The following is a 19,454-nucleotide window of genomic DNA, read 5'->3' on the forward strand; positions in this document are numbered from 1 at the left end:
TTTAAAAAAGTTCTTTGGCGCCTTATTTGAACGAAGCGAAGTCAGAAGAAAACACGCTCCAGGAAACGAAAGATATTACTGAGATTTTGAGTTTTCCAGTGGCACCACAAGTCTCAGAAATATGGTGCAAGAGTTTATGATACTGAAGTGTTTTTCCTGTGCAACCTTTCAGGTTCACCAAGTAAGCAGATGTGACTTTTAGAGTCTTAGTTTTTTTCACTCCTTTAGTCCACAAGCTAGTGGGTACATTAGACTATCTTTTATTTTTTTTTTGGCTGTGATTGTTATTCTGAAGGAAAAGCAGAAAAAGTAGACACATTTCTAAATCCAAAGGTTGGGTAAAACTTTTGCAGTGCATTTGGTTCGACTGTACGAATCTATATTTTACTGAAAATTTGTCAGTAGTACAAGGGAAGACATAATACCCTAGTCTTCAGTGCACCGGAATCCAGCCCTTTTTCGGGGTCATAAGGGGGTGTTCTTGGAGAGAAACTCACAGTAACTCTCAGATTGCCTCTCTTGACACAGCTGTATACAATAAAAAGGGTTGTGACAAGTTGTCAGGGAGTTGGCTGCAATTAATGAACAAGTATTCAATGTAGGGGAACTGGGACTGATACTCCTTGTCACTTCACAATGTTACAGTCTGAGCATTTTCAGAGGTCTGGTATGAGTTGCGCAAGTCTTTTTTTTGTAACCATCAACAGGTTAAGAAAAGCAACAAGTGGGTTTGCAAAGTATGTGGAGAAAAGCAATCAATTAAAAAAGTTCATGCTCAAGGGACTGGTCTTGACTGCCGTAAGCACGTGCAGAAATTAAATTTGAAACAAGGAGAAACACAGGAGGCAAGAGATTTGATATCCTGCAATGATGAAAATCCTAGTTCTTGTGACTTCTCTGAAAATACCCCATTGGCTGGCAATGTTAAGATAAACCAAGGTACAAATTGCAACAGCCAGGAAGGTTTTTCCAAAGGAGTAAGCAAATGGGAGAAGTTCTTAGAGATCAGTTCTACTGACCATGATGGTAATTAATGGTTTATTTGATCATGCAGTCTGATTGTACAGGTGAAGGTAGCCCTGAAATGGATTGTTAAGCCTAAGGCTGTCACTTTCACCCATAAACATTCAATTTCAGGACTTTCTCTTCATGGATGATCAGACCACAAGAACTACTGTTTTAAGTACTTCTAGGTTTAAACCTTATACTGGAAGATTTATCCATTGAACCTCATTTAAATGCTTCATTAGTGGTGAGACTTCAACCAAGGTCACCCAAAATTTATTCCCTATTCACATGATAGGTTCAAACAACAAATTGAACTTAATGTCATTTTCTGTCTGGTTGCAGGTATAAAAGTTTGAAAGAGATTTTTTGACATTAAAAAAATCCTTAAAATTTACATTTTGACACGTTCTCTAATTGCTTTTTCAAGGGGGTGATTTGGTCACTGGTAGAAGAACATATAATATAAGAACATATAAGCCATTAGTTGTAGAATGTATTTGTGTTTTATTCAAATTGTCAAGGAGATGGTGATTAATTCAGATATTGAATGTGTGATGCTCCAAGTGGAGACTATAGAAATTGTGAAATCCATGTTGTTGTTGTTATTGTTATTGGTTTTTGGAGTGCCAACCAATGCTTTGTTGTGCTAAACATACTTTTTTGAAATTTTTTTTATACATAAGATTTAGAGGAATTGGACAGTGATGATATAACAACAGAAAGGGATTTGTTTGATAAAGTATATTCAAGAAGAAAGAGAAAGTCATCATGGCAACGTTGCAAATCAGGAACTGGCTTCCATGGAAAAAGATCCAAAATAAGTGCAAATGAAGATAGCGTCAGTACATGCTCAGGGTTCAAAACCTCTTTTCCAAATACTCCTTTACATAACTTGACTTCAAACCAAGTTGATGAATTTCAGTCCTATGGCAAACAAGCACAAGCCAATGAGGATTTGGAGTCAAATACCAAAAATAATCCATACAAATGTAACATTTATTTTGCAAAGGCTACCAGAAATCCCTCCCCAACAATGAAAAGGATGAACTCAAGTGCTTTGGTTGACCAGAAACGGAAAGCAATACATTCATCAACGTGGAATAGGTTCATGTCTAGTTCCTCATCACAAACTGACATGCATGAAACATGCTCAGAAAATAACTCTCTTTCCTTTGAGCCACACAGAAATAATTGTCAAATTAATAGTGAAAGCTATCCTAGCCAAGTTAATAATTTTATGAAATCTGCTGCAGCTATGAATGCAGCAGATAATCAGTCATCGTCTTCTCAGTTTGTTCAAGATTTCTTTAAGGTGGATGATGAATTAGATGATAACTGGTGGAACTCACTGTAACTTAAAGGAAGAAATTTAGATGTTTTAACCTTGCTGTGCTACATATTTATTTGTAAGTCTTCAATGTCAGAATGGTATACTTAATGTAATCATTAAATGATTAATAATGGTAATTGAACTGAGTGGAGTGCAATTTGGGCTGAAATCTTATGCATGATTTCAAAATTGAACAAGTGCACAGCGCAAGTTCAATTCGAAATCACAAGTATGATTTCAGACCAAAATTGCAGGACACGAGGTTCAATCACCACTTTATTATGCCCATTTTGAAATCACACAAATACAGGACTTAGGCAGTTCAAATATTTTATTGATGCAGTACTGAGCCAGTTTGAAATTGAATCAATCCATCTTGCAAAATTTGCCATATGATATTCTTTATCTTTCATTTTCCTGCAATTTGATTGGTTACTTTAAACAGGCCTTGAAATCTGGTTGGTTGTTTTGTTTTTTGTGTAGCCTTCTCACTGGCTGGGAAAAAGATGCGATTTAAAGCAAAAAATGGTGCGATTCGTGAATAAATCAAACCAAATAGAGCCAATCAGATTACAAGGACAACCAGTGATTTCAAAATGGGAGTAATAAAGGAAGAAATTCATCTCTCCTGTGAGTACATTTCACATAACCTAAATTCAAATGACCTAAATAATCAGTATTAGATATAGGAGAAGGATCCCCCTGACCCAGACATTAAAACCTTTTGCAACCACAAGATCACACGTTTCTCCTTGTTATAAAGTATACTAAATTTTTCTTGCCTCCCATTATTGTTTAGCTTGTGTGTGTTTTCTGGATCAAAGTTTGGACCCTCCCCCCATCCTAGATTCCTGCCCCTGCCCTTAAAATTTGTGTAAGCATAATGGTTTTCCAAACCCGAAGATAAACCTAGTCTCCTTCACAGCAAGTTGTCTGGTCTTGTCACACAACACGCCCGGGAGAGAGAGCGTGTTTCGTAACAAGAGTTTTTTCCTATCGCGTAAACTGACTTTTACATTCATATGCAATATTCTCAAATTTTTCAATCCAACAAGGCCAGTCACAAATAATTGCTACGTCATGTTAAGCTGTGAGCCCTGTTTTCTGACGATTTAAGTGGAAACAAAGGAAGAAAACAGCTTTCAGAATTAAAGAAGTACAAAGTACATGATCGTGTACGTCGCCCTCTTTGTATGTAAGTTGGAGATAACTTTGCGCGAGTTCACTGGGCACTAGAAATTCATCCGGGAGATTTACTCTAATCAACCAACATGGCGGCTATGTTGAGAGGCTGTCGCATGTTAGAAAGTGTGCCATTCTTGGTGAGTAAAGTGGACAACGAACCGTCAAAATTGTTGTTCGTCATATGAATCTCATATTGTTTTCTTTTTTGACAAAATTATTTCGTCCTTGGTCTATGACAGGCTCGAAGTCTGAGTGTCTCGTCTGCCCGATGTGCTGAGCTAGCCGCTAAGGTAAATTTACTAGTACTATATGTTCATATATGTTTACAAGCTTCTGTTGGTTCTGAGTAGTGAATTTCTTGACAAAAAACTGAGTATTACTAATTTGAAATGAACACAGCCCCCGTAAAACGATGATCTGTTTACATAATTTGTGGTTGAATCGTTATTTACGATAGTATATTACGTGCTTCTTTTTACTTGACTTCGTAGATATTCTTAAGATTTAGACTGATTTAGATGACGAAGTATCGTGAAGCTTTTTCGTGGTTTGCATTTTGTGTTGTTTTAAATCTTTAATATAAGACTAAAAGTAATGGGTAAAATTAATGATGTGCATGGGATTCGTGTTTTCTTAAGATAAAAACAAATACAGTAATTTGGCTCTGTGAGAAAGGTCAATTTGTATCACTTTGTGGCTGATCAAACTTGAAAATGATTATAGTGCAGGGGGAAAGAAATAACCAGTCATTCAGAAAAGTCATAACAGTGTAGCAGTAGATGTTAAATTTACTTGCTTGTTGAAACTCTAGCAATCTGTACTAATGGAGAACTTTATGAGATTTGAAGTGTCACCATTACCACCAATGATCATTTGAGACTGAGGTCAAGAGTGACATGATAGCACCCAAACCCTGAAATCACCAGGCATCCAAACTAATATGTAGAATATTTTGACTTAAAGAACTGATTGTGAAATGAGGGACTCAATCTGGATAGGTAATCCTTAATGAATAATATGCCTGAATTTTAACACAATGATGTCTTGGAAATTAACTTGCATCTTTTCTCTGTTCCCCTCTCAAACCAGTAGAAATGTAAGATTTAGAAATATAATAGTATTGTTGTCCTGTATAAATTTTGATCATTGTAAAATACAATTTGTTTCTCTTACAGCCTCCTATACAAGTGTTTGGTGTAGAAGGCCGCTATGCACATGCTTTGTACTCTGCTGCAGCTAAACAAAAGCATTTGGAGAAGGTTGAGAGTGAATTACTGAATGTCGATGAGCTTATAAGTACAAATGAAAAACTCTCTGAATATCTTGCAAATCCAACTTTAGACAAGTACAAGAAACAATGTAAGGGTTGACATGCTAATCTGTATCAATGGTATCAGTTTATACAGTCCAGTCTTAACTCAAAGTAAACACTATTTGGTCTTGTTAGCAAAGAGTCATATCAATTTAAAAAGGGTAGATTTCTTCCTAAAATTTGCTTTTAAACCTATGTGTGATATCAGGGAATTTAACTCTGAGAAATGAACTGTTTAATGTGTTGAAAAGGTCATTTGGCCTCTTTTCATTATTGTTTCCTGTTTTGCAATGTAGTTAGACAAGTTCATACTGGTACCAACTTTACACTTGCCTATTTGTTGCTTGACAAAAAAAGAAAGAACATGTAATCTGAATTCTTTACTGTTAAAACCTTGATTGGCGAGTTTGACAACCAGTACAATTTTTTTAAGTTTTGATGTTTTAGAATTTTTTTATTAGTTTAAAGAAGCTAAAGAAGATTGTCATTTTTCACTGATATATAATGGTTAGTCTTAATTTGACTTTGACTCTGACTTTCTTCCTTTAGCACTTCTTACTGATGTGTTGAAATCACAAAAATATACTGATATTACAGTGAACCTTTTTGGTGAGTTTTCTTGTTTTTAAATTTCCTATTCCTTCATGTTATCCTCTTAAGTGAAATTGCATTAATTGTTGCTTTTAGATCTCCCATGTTTACTTCTAGCTTGAGGGTTAGAATACATGTATTATGTTTTTTTCTTTTTAATTTTTTATTTTGCAAAATTACAAGATTACAATACTACATGACTAAAATGCTAGTATACTACATTACTAAAATGCTACAATACTACAAGAAATTACACAAAAAATTACTTAATTACAATACCAGCATAAAGACCACACCCAAAATAAAAAAAATTACAGTATTAATTCCCTTAATTGTACAAAATTACAGCATAGCTGTAAAAATGCTAGTTATATTGAGACATACGTGTAAGCAAGTGTTTGTGAAGCAAGTATTTGCATTAGTAAATCCTATAACACTCTTGTTTTGGGTTTCTTTTTACAGCAATATTGGCAGAAAACAACCGCCTTGGTTTAGTCCATAATGTAGTTTCTGCATTTGGCAAACTTATGAGTGCAGCCAGAGGTGAAGTGTTGTGTTCCATAACAACTGCCAAGGTTTGTTTTAGTTCTTCAGAAGTATATTTGATTACCTGCTATATTATTATTACAAAGCAATATTATGACATGTAATCCCCTACAAGTGTATTTGTTTTTAATGCAGAGTTACTACGAAGGGAGTTCCTACAAAGTACCAGTATAGTGTTTCTTTGTACTTTTACAGTCTTTCTCTCCATATCCTAAAGCCCATTATCTTTCAATTAGGGAAGTGTGAAACCTTCAACTTTTATTTTACAATTTCAGTGCTTGATTGATATTGTGTACAGAGTTGAGGGAAGATAAACTTGATGATTTATACCAAATGAGTTCCTGCTCCTGATCAGTTTCTCATGTTCCATTATCATGACAAGATAAATTTGATGTGTAGTTTGTGTGTAAGGTTTTACTCAGAACCCATTCATGGGTTTGATTTATAGTTTATCACTGCAATGGTTATTTCATATCTTGAAATTAATTTTTGAGTACACACAAATTTACACATGTATTACATCTTTGTAACTATTACATCTGTGGTCAGTTAAGTCTCCCCTGTTTTTTGTATGAATTGCAGTTATAATGAATATTGGGAAGTGTGTTCAGTATAGTGTTGAGCATCTGTACATGTGAGTGTTACAGAAGTAACACTCATGAAGTTGAATTTGAGTAATGACTTCATCTTTTAGTTCCAAGAGCTGTACATTACTTGAATGTACATTTTATTCTAGTGAAGGAATTACGGAATGTCTTTCTTTTTTTGGTTTTCTTCCAACTTAAATTAATACTGTTTTTTGGATCGCAGCAGTAAAAACATAAATAAGAGTCAAGTTAACTAATTAAGATAAACAAACGAGAAACAAAAAATGAATCCATAGGAAAAAAATACATTGTCCTTACACTGATAAGGCTCAATATATAATTGTAAAAAATCGACTTCTAATAACAGAATTATACCAAGCAAGACCTTAAGTAAACTGACTTGAAAAGGGATTATGTTTAAAACAAACTGGCTTTTAACACAAGAGGACTGCAAAATAACTTGGGGTATGATAAACATGCAAAAAAGTGTAACTGACGAAGACAAATGCTAACAAACTTAACCCTTTAACCCCCAAAAGTGATTATCATGGAACTTCTCCCTATAATATCTGTTCACTATTCATCCAATACCCAAACTTATCTGATCGGAGTTGCTATCTTAATCTAACACCAAATTCTTGTAACTTATTAACAAAGAAATGTGTAGCAGCTAAAGGGGAGAATTAACAATTGGATCTTGGGAGTTAAAGGGTTAACAAAAACACTAACAAGGAGGTATGAAAAGAAAAGAATGTAATAAATAAATACAAATTACATGAAAAATAACTATCAAGCACTTAGATCTTACAAGTAATATGTACATGTGATAACTGCTTTGCTTTCTCAGGAATTGGATTCTTCTCAATTGAAAGAGTTGCAAGCAGCATTGAAAGGTTTTGTACAAAAGAATGAAACTCTTAAGATTGAAACTAAGGTGAGTAAACCACCACTGGCTTTCTTTTCATCCTAGTAGAGTGGTCTTTTATACTACATTTCTAGTGCGCACTTGCTGTAATCTCTCCATTTAGCACTTTTTTGGCTTACTTTCCTCCAGACACTCTTAAGAGTTACTGGAGCTTGTAAGAGAGAGAGAGGGTTGGGGGGGGGGGGGGGGAGGTGGCTGGCTGGCTGGGGGAAAGCTTGAGAGGATATATAAAGTTAGTCAATATTGTTTTTGAGGTAGCATTATAACCAACAACATTTAATATTTGCCCTTCTGGGTCACTACAAACATAACCTAATTTAAAGTGGACTTTTTGACCAAAGAGATGTCTTCAGGCATCCTGTTTTTCATTTAAGAGCATGACTTTAAGCTTATGGACTAAGGCTAAAATTGCCACACGGATAAGATCACTGTAACATTTAGAGCTTGCTCAGGGGTCTGCTAATGTTAACTTGTTACCTCCTATAGATCGACCCTTCAGTGATTGGAGGAATGGTTGTGGAAATCGGTGACAAACGCATAGACATGTCCATGGCCACAAAGATAAAGAATATCACAAATTCACTGCGAGAAAGTGTCTAATATTTTTGGAGTTGTAAGTTCTGAGATTTCCCAAGTTGTTCAATAAAGGTTCAATTGTTTGATGACTAAAAATTAATTTGATTGTAATGATTTAATAAGTTGTGGAATATCTGCTCTTTGGATGTAGTGTAGTTGAATATATATGAATGTTGAGAATCTTTTTAACGCTCAAGAATACATTTACCCCCAAGTGTGATTTTCCTCATTGGGAAATAAATGGATGAGAAATTCTTCTGTTGATTAATTATAAGAATTTACTTTGGGATCAAATTGTCTAATTTCAGTGCTCAAGCGTGGTTTTTTTAAAAGAATTGGTTGGCAATATCAGTAAGATTATGCATGGGGGTGGGAGAGGGAGGGGGTTTGATTCAGTAACTAGGATGTCCTGATAAAATGCATACAATAAAGTTTCTTTTACATTATCTTTTTTTATATTTGAAAATGTTGTGCAGTTGTATTTTTTCACACCTGATTAAAACCTGATGTTAATGTGCACCTTCCTTAACTTAACAGTAAATAGCGACTACTCACTTGCTGAAGCCGTCACCAAGAGTCTGGCAAATTCTATATTCATCAGTTAAAAAGGTTTAACTATCCACCACACCCCATATATTCTCTATGAAAATTATATCTCACTCCCCACATAAAAATTTTAATATTTTGTGACTGTTAAGGGCCATGTAAAGGTAGGGGATTTTGTCCTCTATTTATCAAATGCATACCACTTTTCCATGTGTTTTGTCAGTTTTAAGGCACACATGTTATTAAGAACTGATAAGAATGAGCAACTACTAAGAACATTGTTTATTTTTTAAAATTACACAATAAAAATACAATGTTATTCAAATGCCAAGCACTATGTATTGCTTTGTAAAATTGTATTTAACATTCTATTTTTAAAATATCTGAAATGATTTAAAACTTGTGACAGATAGTTGCCACACACAATTAAGGATGCATATGCTCCATTTCACAAATGTGGTCTACTTCTGTCTTGCAAAGACAAACTTTTCTTTCATTTGATTATTTACAAGTTATAAAATTCTCTTTTATATCACAAAAGGGTTAAAATTTAAACTCCATTGCATTTCTCTAAGTTGCAGTTCTCTTACTGTTTAGACCATAGTTGCATTCTTAAGTTACAATGAACTCAAAATGGGAGAAGAAAGTTTTTCAAACCTTTTAAAACTAGGAAACCTTCTCTTAGTGTTTGAGAATGTGGAGTCCAACTAAGGAAATGGAGCTAGTTTAGAGCACTGCATTCTTGCAGCATCTAATTAAAATTTTTGCTCATTATTTCTTTCTATTTTTATGGTCACAATAGGTAACATTTTCATCAAATTTGATTGGTCCAGATCCACAACCAGCATAAAAATAAAGGGGTTCCAGGAATTTTTTTTTCAATTGCATCGAATTAATTGGGTTGAAGAAAGATGATTGGTTAAAATTGTTGACCAAATTATATTTTATTGGTTAAAAACATACTGTAACTATCAGTTAAAAGAATTAAAGCAGACATTTATGAGGAAATCCCCTATAAAAGTGAACTAAAACACTGTTCATGTACCATACCAAAGTATGATCAGACTCAATGTGTAATGATCAACTAAATTTCCTTAGCACAACAAGCAGATATAGCTCTTTTAGTTATGAACTCATCTTCCATCAACCAGAGGTGAAAACGAACCTGTTGCAAGAAATTTCTAAAGCTGCTGTGCTTAGCAAGGGGAAAGTCTCTGTCCATTCGTACATCATCATGCAAAGCTTCCTTGTTTTCTTTGCCTGATCGAAATGGGCCATATGCATGCACTTGTAGCTCATATTTTGCAACATAGTGCCTCAACACGATGTAGTGTTTTAGCCAGTCATCATCACAGTAACGGATTGTGCGGGGGTCAGTTAGTATTTTGCGTTGACTGTCAGTAAGTGTGGACTCCATCTCTTGTAAGGTTTTCTTAAGTTTTCCTGTTACAAGAATTAAACAAGTACAAATTTATTGATACTGTCATTTCTATTACATTGTATTTCATTGTAAGAGCACAGTAAAGGATCAGTTTCTTAAAATTTACGACAAAAAGAAATCTTATAGTTTGTTGAAAATTGACTAGCAGTAGCATTCTCATATTTAAAAACTAGAGAAAGTGTAAATTGTATGGTAAAAATTTTTTTTCCCAGTTATATTTACCATAGTACATTTAGTGCTTACACAAGTTGGTATGAAGAATTGTAAGGGTTTTTTTTATGCTAGGCTGCTATTCCCAGGGTAAGAGTTTGTACTGTTTAGTGAGGAAGGTGGCTAACCAAATGATGGAGTTTTTTTCAGCCCTTATTTACCTTCAGACATTGTCTCTGTCTCAATTTCAAACTCACAGTTAAATTACTATGGGGATAAAGCCTTCCAGTGCATGATTTTCCAGCAAATACACTACACTTCTTGATTGTTAAATGAACTTCAACAGTTTTGTTCTTATTCTAATGATTTACTTTAAATAACTCATTCTTACTTATGTTGTAACCAATGTTATAATTGTTCTCCAGAGCTTCACCACTTGTACCAGTTGTAGATAGTGAGACTTCTGCAAAAAGTTAAAGAAAAAACAAGTGATTTAGGGGAAAAAACAAAAGACATTATGCAACGCATATTCTATTAGTGGAGACCAGATAGAGAACTTGTCTTATTAAAATTTTGAGAAGAAATGTACATGTAAACCATATAACTTTACTCTAATTAAACTGTAAAGTACATCTTTGATGTATTTTAATTCCTTTTAAGGAATTGTCTATAGATAGGAAAAGGTGAAGAACCATTCATGCTAACCTCTGGCAAGACGACCTACGAGAAACTTTCTTGTAGTTGTGGAGTGATTATGAATGTAAAAGTTTGTCTTTATCTCAGCTAATTTATAAGTCACTGTGTTTAATTAGTTAAGGGTACCAATTTTGTCATTTGGTGTTGCCAAAGAAGTAGAGTTTCTTGTAGTTACTTGTAAGTTTTCAAAGAAATCGTCTTGTGCTGTTTTGGCAGACCAGTGAAACATGTAGTTGACAATCAACTTGAGTTACTTTAGTTGCTCAAAAGCCTAGTTATCCAAAATTCACAAAGGCAGTTTGTTAACCTTTATCAGTTATGCATTTAACTTTTTCATTTTTGTGGAGCTCTGTAAACGTGAGGGTACATGTATGGTCAAGGAAAGAGAGACTTGATGTCTTCAAGGGTGTGAAGCTGACTGGATTGTTTGTTGGTATTTTGTACAATAAAGGAAATGTTATTTGTGAGAAGTACTCTGTACATCACCTCTTATATTTTAAGAAAAAGCTTTGGTTGTTACTGTAGCATTTTCCAAAAATAGTTATTTTCTAGTTTAGATTATGTTTCTCTTTGTCATTATTCTCACCATGTTTCAGTTTGACATTTCATTGATGTCAAAAGGCAACATTTGAGTAAGTAGAAAACTTTTCAGCTGTTTTTGTTGTCACACATATATTGTATACCTACCAGGTATCACTGAATCTTTGGGAAGATAATCAGCCCCACCTGTGCCAATGTAATCCAATGCTGGGTCCCCTGTTGAGGTCAGAATAACCTATCATTTATATTTATTAGTCACATTGGTCACATTGATCACATGATCAATTTTGAGTCAAGATGAGATTTATGGGTTGGGATAAATCAATGAATTTTGACCTCTCCCCCTCCCTCCTCACCCATGGGTTCACAGTTCGTTGAGAATTAATATTTGATCTTGTCAGTCTGAGAATTTTTGTTTCAGGAAGGCATGATGGGAGGGGAATCCAAATCTCCTGGCTGAACCCTTCCTCTCAATCTGCCACTGAGCATAAATGAGGGTAGCCAAATTAAGACTCAAAATTTGAAATTTTTCAAATAAACTGTTGAGTCTCTTTACTACAGCACTTACTTTCCACACTTGATAACAAATACTTACCATATTGTAATGACTTTTTAACCAATATCTTCAATACTTTCCATTCCTTTGGACTATATCCAAGAGTGAAACAAATTCGTAGGATCAATAGGGGAAGAAGCCTTGGTGATGCCAGAAGCTGTTAGAAAAGTACACCCGGTTAAAAAATTAGAGAAATTAGAGTGAGAAATAAAGGCTTAATGGCCCTGAATGCACTTGAATGTGGGATGTAAGGTTGGGTTTCAATTCAGTTGGCTGGGTCACTGTGTCAAGTTACTACCAGCTTACTAGCCTGCAGAACAGGTGAAATTTGTTTACAATTTTCAGACGAATGGAGACAAACAGGGTTTAATTTTTTTTTTTTTTTGCACTCCTCCTCTTAAACCTGACTCACACTTTATGCTCAGCTAGCGTTTGCCTCTGTTGGCCTGAGAATTGTCAAAAATAATTACATTTTTTCTGCTGGGTATCACCTCACCAAACAAATTGCAACAACATAATCCAAGTGTGATTACCTCATCAATGGTTCCGAAGATAGCTTGTGCCATGAAAATCAATAACGTCTTGGGAAAACCATAAGTCTTACATATTATATCACAACTCATCCAGTGGTTGGTCTGATTAACACGTGGTGGAATCTTGGCTGTAAGGAGTTGATTTCAAACTTTTAAAAATTGACTAGTTATCAGTGGGAATAATACTTCATTATTGAAGCTTTCCAAATGTGATAAGTTTGCTACCCAATTTATGACTGTTTCAGGTTGCTCTCATTCACCCTCTCATATTTCTTTGTGAGAGGGTACAGAGGTTTCAAGCACTTTCTCAATTTCAAACTGACAGCTTGTTTGTTTTAATTATTTCAAGAATAGTTTGAATGAAATAGTGAAGTCTACCAAATTAGGCCTACCACACAACAAATTACAGCTAGTGAGCAAGCTCTAACTGGTGCTGTGGCATGACTGGGGCAGCAATAAGTGATGTAAAAGCTGACAAGAGAAGGAGGGCTGGGATTAAAATGATTTGCTACTCGACATGCTATGAGCACTGATGGTGGCCTATTCTCTGGCTACCTAAGTAATTATGCTACTTACGTTCAAAGCTATGACTGATTGCTTGACAGAGGCACAAAACAAGTGTCCACAAGACAGGATTGAAGTACCAGTGCATCAGATTGAATGCATTATAGTATTTCACATGGTTTGACAGGTGATTTGTATGATTCCAACAAGTTTCACAGTTCAAGCTCTGCAGTGCAGAATTCTTCACAGCCATTTGAAAAGTGATGTTTGCAAGAATGTACATGACAGCCAAAGGCACAATCATGAAAAACTAAAAAGAGCAAATTAAAGGAAAATTATTATTTTGGTAGGGGAAATTAAGAGGGATTTAGACAATGGTATAAATGTGGTTAAAAAATTAATGCAACACATACAATGACAGAAGTTTTGTGATTCCTGATGGATTTTTAAAATGATCTTGCCCCTGAGATTTATGATTATAAATTAAATGAGGCATGATGCTTCCAGTCACAGTGCCAGTTGGGCTAACCTTTAACACTGTAACATTGGTATTCATGTTCTCCACACTGTACTCTGTACATTAACTAAGGTGCTGAAAAGGAGGATTTGTCTAAGAATCAAGAGTTTCTTAAGTTAATTTCCTCTGTTCTCATCACATTAATGTGTGATTCAGTGGTTATATTGTAAGGAGAAATTAGATGCTAGTCACTCTCAATGGTTTAGGGTTAACACTTGAGAACCAGAAGCTGTATGGTGTCCATGCTCTTCCTATTGGGGAGGAACAAAGGAGCAAAGACCTAACATGTGAGGGCTGCAAAATCAAGCCTAGTTTAAGAACTCCAAAAAAAGGTCAACACTTTGGCATCTTTAGATTAATGAATAACCCTAACATTGAATTTCATTTACATCGAAGTCCAAGAGAATATCAATTGTTGATATTCTCTTGTGAAGGTTTAATTCTATCACTTCAAGGATCTCATCAAGTATTCTTTTTACAGTCTGCCATATGATTTTTATGATGTTAGTTTGGAGAATTTGATATTGGATTGACTCTTAATCCCTTAATTGATATTTTTTTTTTATTCTCATCACTTGTTGGTTTGATACTTTTAATATTGTAAGCAAAAATTATATCTTGGTGAGTCATGGGAGTTAAAGGGTTAATGAATTTTATGAAGACTACATACCCCCATACAAGGTGTTCTTTGGATAAGACCCCACAAACAATACCAGAAGAGAAGAAAGAAAGCAAAGACAGCAGCTCCATTCCAAACAAGCACTTCAGTGTTGGCTAATGTGTAGCAGTCATGATCAAATCTCCACTGGGCGAAGAAACATAGCATCATCATAACAATCAGTGGCTAGGAGAAAAAAGGTATGAACAGAAATGTCACTCTTTTTAAATGGGCTCATTGAAAGTTATACACAACTTAAAACCTGAAAACCTTGCCAAAACAATGTTAACTCCCTTTAAGACCTCTTGGATAGGTGATGCTTAGTAACCTAACACCAGGAACTTAGAAAAAAATACAAGAAGTTCAGTTCAATGGATCCCACTAGGAAAATGCTTAATTTCCTTTGCTGCCTTTGTGATCATACAGTTTCTGTTGTTTGCAAAGTGACACATGGTCTATTGATTAAATGATAACCATGTAGCCATAAAAATTGGGTGAGTAGCAACCATGCGCCCATGATTTGGGCATGTAAAGACCTAATCTTGATTTCTCCACAAGCTTGTGGAAAATAATACTGGCCTTGACTTCTTGGAAAAAACAACAAAAACAGAGGTGCTCAATTCATACTGGTCAATACTGGGTCTTAAATTACACAGAATTATTTACGCCAGAATTTTGGTAGTGTGATTACCGTGTATTCATAATTAGAGTGTATGTGATAACCATAATTACAGCTACAATTAAACCAAACCTAGAATTACAATCAAAGTAAGCTAGAGCCATTCCACATTTACCAGTTGATGAAAAGAGGAAGGGCACTACATATTGTTGGAGTCTGTAGGACAAGTCCATATTAATCTAATGCAAGACACTATACTTTTTTCAAACCTACCATGAATAAATAGTGTCCAAGCTTTGTTTTAAATCTTAGGTGAAATATTTCAACAAGGTACAGTTGATAGTACAGACTTAAACCAGTTACATTGGTCAATGGTGCCACAAAGAACATAGCCAAAAATCTTGTGAACCAGTTTTCTGAACGCAGGATTGGATCACAGCAAGGCCGCCAACAAGACATCTCCCAGGAATCTGGCCAGTAACGTTTGGCACGTGGTGGTTGCTATGAAAACAAAGGAGATCTGTAAGTAAGTTTAAAGATATACTGTTTTTATACTGACTTGATCTTAAATTGATCTGTAACTCTCTTATTGATATGACATTTTCAATCATGAAATATGGTTGAGGTATATGAACTAGACAAAAGAGAAAGAGAAAGAAGATGATGACGTAATCAATTCAGTAAGTTTTCTTTTCTGCAGGATCACTGATGTAAAATTAAGAGCAAGATGTTTTGGTCACTTAAATGTCAAAAGAATCTGCAAGACTTATTGTCAGGTAAATATCTAAAGAAAACAATTGTGAGGCACAATGCAAAAAATAGAATAGGAGAGACCAATTTTTCCTATTCTATTTACAAACATGACGCTATTGACATTGCTGATCCTAGCAGTATGCAGGACGCATGTCATATGAACTTTGTGATAGACCTCACTCACTGAAGAGTCTCTGTGGCTCAGTGGTAAAGTATTGGAGCACGGAATCTGAAGGTCTGAGGTTCAATTCTTTATGGGAACTCAGAATTTTTTCTTTCTCCCTCGCTGGTGACAAGACAACAAACATCTTTCTCCACATACAGAGAAGTTCTGATATTTACCCCTAGCAGAGGGTCCAGTTCATGTGTTGCACTTAAATGCTCTGAACTACCACTTGTTTCAGCTCCAGCATCTTCTTGATCCATTGGTCCCTCTATAACTGCAGATTCTCTGGCTCTATGTCGTGCCATGGAACCATATGTCCCTTCAACCAGTCTTGTTGATGTACGACACTGAATATCATCTCTTATTTCCCCATTATGTACTATTAATTCATCCCATATTGGATCTGAAAATTTCATAATTTACAGTTTTTTGTATGTTCTACCCATTAATTGCAAAAGTAGTTGCCATGTGCTACACAAATAGTAGCTGTGATGGCTGAAATCTACACTTCTTCTTTCATCTTTCGAGGTCAAAGTAGCTGGATAGTAATAGGAACAAGGAGAATTACATTCATTGTCAATTTCAGAAAACAAATTCCTCCACACCTCATCACTATACTTATAATAACAGCCAAAGTTTTTTGATAGCTGATGGGTACTTACGATTGTAGACTCTGTGACTGGCATCATATTCATGATCTTGTTCAGTAACTACGCCCAAATACCGACCCTCACTGTCACAGTATGGTATAGTAAATTTCACCAACCCACCAGGCTCTCTTAGAATGTCATCTGTCATTAAAAGTTTTACTTCTGAGCGGTAACTTGTACAATTTTCCTCTTTTGGTTTTATCCTTTTCAAGAAAGCTTGGAGTCCTGCAAACTTTATCTGCAACAAAAATTTTAAGAATCAGTTTACCAGTGAGCAGGGGAAGCTACAAATTCTAAAATAACAAAGTTATCATGGTTATAATATTGCTGATGATAATAATGATACATGAAGGTGGGGTGCCTAAGATAAAACAGGCTGGCTCATCCTAGGTGGGTTAATGTGGAGGAATTAAGCCTAGACCATTTTTTCACAAATCAGATTAAATATGTCAATGGATAGTGATTTAAGTGTGTAGTCTACCACTGAGTTAATGTAAAATAATATGATAAAAACATAAACCTGCCTTCTTGTTAGGTTTTGAATGAGTAGTAGATTTAAACTAAAAATAGGAAATAATTATTTTCTCTTGATTTCCATGCATGACAGCTGACTTGTGTCTTGCTTTTATTAACCAACACCCAATAGAAATCTTCAGCTTTTAATCATAAAAAAAGAAATGAAATCACTTTTCAACCTTAAATGTTGCACTCATGTCATAGAAAGTAATGGTTTATGGTAGAAAAGGTATCATAGTCTATGGGGTCATAAAATACCATTTGGATGTCATCCTACTAAAGAGGCTGTTGGACGATTACTGCCTGTTGGTTGGGTGTTTTAGGTTTTGTCCTTGTGGGTATATTAATGACTAGAATTTTATTGGAAGACCACCTTCAACATGTAGTAAAATTTTTGTTAACTCTAGAACACCAGGTTTGACAAAGACTTCTTAAGTCTCACCTCATATTGTGTATCCTCCTCACCATGGTGACGCTGATCAGGCCACTGTGGTCCTGCAGTAGCCCCACCTAAAGAATGATCCTGATTTCTGCGAGTGAGTGGCTTAAAATTTTTGCCAAAATCAACAAAAAGGACAATTTTATCTCCAATATCAGCAAAGTTGGGAAAGTGATTTCCTGATGAACACATTCGTACCAGTGGCTTGTTCCGATGTTCAGGAGGTTGGTGCTGTGGTGCAGTGCAGCAGCAACTTCCCATTGTCACACCTCTTTCTTGAAGACACTATCTGTTGATAACACACTTCACTTTATCTCTACTGATAACTAAGGATGGTACCAGTTACATTGTACAGAGGAGGATGGAGTAATATATGTATTTTTTACTATGCAGAGGGGAAATATAGGAGGCCTTGTTGACTGTATGATTAATTTAGTACGTTAATTTTGAACAACACTAGAGCTCATCGCTCCTCATGTTAAATGTGCAATTTGTTGCACTTTGCAACTTGTGGAAGCCTAGTCACAATCGCTTCCAACTTTTAAAGGACGATTTGAGTATGAATAAGTAATTTAATAGGAAAATGTTATTTTTTTTTCCGGTTTGGAGGTAAAGAGATAAAATGTGAGGGAGAAAAATTGATTAGGAAGAAAAAAAATAAACATCGCAATGATCTCTTTCCACTATTTCCATTATCATGTTCGATAACCGGTCGCTTTTGGAAAATGGGTCCATAACGAACTCGACAAACGTATCTGCGGCATAATTGTGGAAAGCGGAAGCAAATAACTGCGCATTCGTCTATCCATATCGGTCAGCTTCAAAATTTTGCTTACGTAGTCAACTTCGGATATCGGTTTAAATACGTTCCCTTCGATTTCTTGGGTGATGAACAAAACACAGACCCTAAGTCCATGGACTACCCCGATGGACTACTAGATTTGGACTAGCCCCGCAATGACAATGTATTATGGAAATGCTACTGAACTAGTCGTTTTAGTGCAACAGAGGAGAAACCGTCTGCTTTGCGAATTTCTCTTAAAATAAAGATTGACCCTTTTTCATCGCAGGAAACTGAAACTTATGGTAAATGGACAATAGCATGTGTTTGATGGCCGAGGCCAAGCATCGAAAATTGCATCATAATTAATAATCAAGGGGTCCACTTAAAAATTCACCACGGATTATTTGGATGTGCTTTCCATTTTAACAAACCTTTGACTGGACTTTTAAACGAAGATTTTACTTAAGAAGAAGGGCTGTGGGATAGTTTGTGGAGAAAAGATGTCAATAGAGCACGCAATTCTACAAAACGAAAATGTTGCACAAATCTTGATCCCATTAAATCAAAATTCGTCTGCACAGTATTCTCACCTTAAAAGTTGACCCGCTGGAAAATCTTGCTTAGCGCACTGCGCTGAGTAGTTTTCCCTCTTGATTCGATACACACGATTGATGAAGTATTGTCTAATGTAATGAAACTTTATACCACGCGGTAATGCTATTATTATGATTCTTCGTAGAAAGACAGGAAGATGTATTGCATTACAAGATTACTACGCCATTCACAAGGAGTCATATGATCTCTCATGTGACGGAATTTATTCCGGACTCCTCTTTCTGGGAGGATCTCGGAATTAAGAAGAACAACAAGTAATGCTCTCGCCTAAATTAAAGATGCATTCCGTGGAAGTGAAAATTTAAATCCAGTCTTTTTTAATGATACGAAACTTCGTGGAGGTTTACAATGACGAGAAAAATATCTTCTTTAGAGAGGTGCGTATCAATTTCCGCACAAACTTAACGCAGGGGATTCCCCAAGTTTTGCGTATGGTTCCAAACTCATTACCACAAATCAGTTCGAGATGGAATGAGTCACTACTTTATCACGAGTTCATTATGAAACTGCAATTGATTTAAAAGCAGTTTTTATGCATTTAGGTATATATTTTTAGGAAAGTTGCTAAACGTGACCCGATGGGTTACCCAGTAGCAGTCACGCAAGAAGTAACTTTGTGCATGGAGAAAGAAACAGTAAAACGCATTTTTCTTTTTTTTAAACGGAGTATTTCAGGGCTTTCAATAGCAACCTTCTCGTCACTCTTCGTTA

The 19,454-nt window shown here is 35.4% G+C and overlaps 3 protein-coding genes and 1 long non-coding RNA gene across 6 annotated transcripts; 3 read left to right on the forward strand and 1 right to left on the reverse strand.

Annotated features, from left to right (window-relative positions):
• Positions 1 to 12: 12 nt before the first annotated feature.
• On the forward strand, positions 13 to 2,968 carry LOC113672029 (uncharacterized). 2 transcript variants are annotated; one of them, XR_016179291.1, is made up of 4 exons: positions 13 to 181; positions 708 to 1,026; positions 1,692 to 2,414; positions 2,822 to 2,968. XR_016179291.1 is itself a non-coding variant. In XM_027188300.2 (3 exons), exons 1-3 carry the CDS (start codon positions 122 to 124, stop codon positions 2,360 to 2,362), a joined length of 1,050 nt encoding a protein of 349 aa, XP_027044101.2. In that variant the 5' UTR covers positions 13 to 121; the 3' UTR covers positions 2,363 to 2,466. The 2 variants fall into 2 exon arrangements, 1 of the variants encoding a protein (XP_027044101.2); XM_027188300.2 differs by lacking the exon at positions 2,822 to 2,968 and having other exon boundaries at positions 1,692 to 2,466.
• A 479-nt stretch (positions 2,969 to 3,447) lies between these two features.
• Positions 3,448 to 8,156, forward strand: LOC113672013 (ATP synthase subunit O, mitochondrial). Its single transcript, XM_027188284.2, has 7 exons — positions 3,448 to 3,660; positions 3,763 to 3,813; positions 4,699 to 4,882; positions 5,385 to 5,444; positions 5,889 to 6,001; positions 7,407 to 7,493; positions 7,971 to 8,156. Exons 1-7 carry the CDS (start codon positions 3,610 to 3,612, stop codon positions 8,082 to 8,084), a joined length of 660 nt encoding a protein of 219 aa, XP_027044085.1. The 5' UTR covers positions 3,448 to 3,609; the 3' UTR covers positions 8,085 to 8,156.
• A 717-nt stretch (positions 8,157 to 8,873) lies between these two features.
• On the reverse strand, positions 8,874 to 18,937 carry LOC113672010 (uncharacterized). Its single transcript, XM_027188281.2, has 12 exons — positions 18,719 to 18,937; positions 17,348 to 17,633; positions 16,402 to 16,627; positions 15,916 to 16,142; positions 15,094 to 15,321; positions 14,214 to 14,387; positions 13,099 to 13,336; positions 12,523 to 12,650; positions 12,029 to 12,146; positions 11,581 to 11,649; positions 10,589 to 10,660; positions 8,874 to 10,049 (listed from the first exon to the last, which is right to left on the reverse strand). Exons 2-12 carry the CDS (start codon positions 17,603 to 17,605, stop codon positions 9,691 to 9,693), a joined length of 2,097 nt encoding a protein of 698 aa, XP_027044082.2. The 5' UTR covers positions 17,606 to 17,633; positions 18,719 to 18,937; the 3' UTR covers positions 8,874 to 9,690.
• Positions 15,204 to 17,439, forward strand: LOC113672014 (uncharacterized). Of its 2 annotated transcripts, none has more exons than XR_016179292.1 (3): positions 15,204 to 15,342; positions 15,521 to 15,596; positions 17,313 to 17,439. It is a non-coding gene; the product is annotated as an uncharacterized LOC113672014 (long non-coding RNA). The 2 variants fall into 2 exon arrangements; XR_003446293.2 differs by having other exon boundaries at positions 15,214 to 15,346.
• Positions 18,938 to 19,454: the final 517 nt, after the last annotated feature.

The sequence above is a fragment of the Pocillopora damicornis genome, chromosome 8 (assembly GCF_964200805.1).
Source record: "Pocillopora damicornis chromosome 8, jaPocDami1.2, whole genome shotgun sequence".
Classification (NCBI taxonomy): domain Eukaryota; kingdom Metazoa; phylum Cnidaria; class Anthozoa; order Scleractinia; family Pocilloporidae; genus Pocillopora; species Pocillopora damicornis.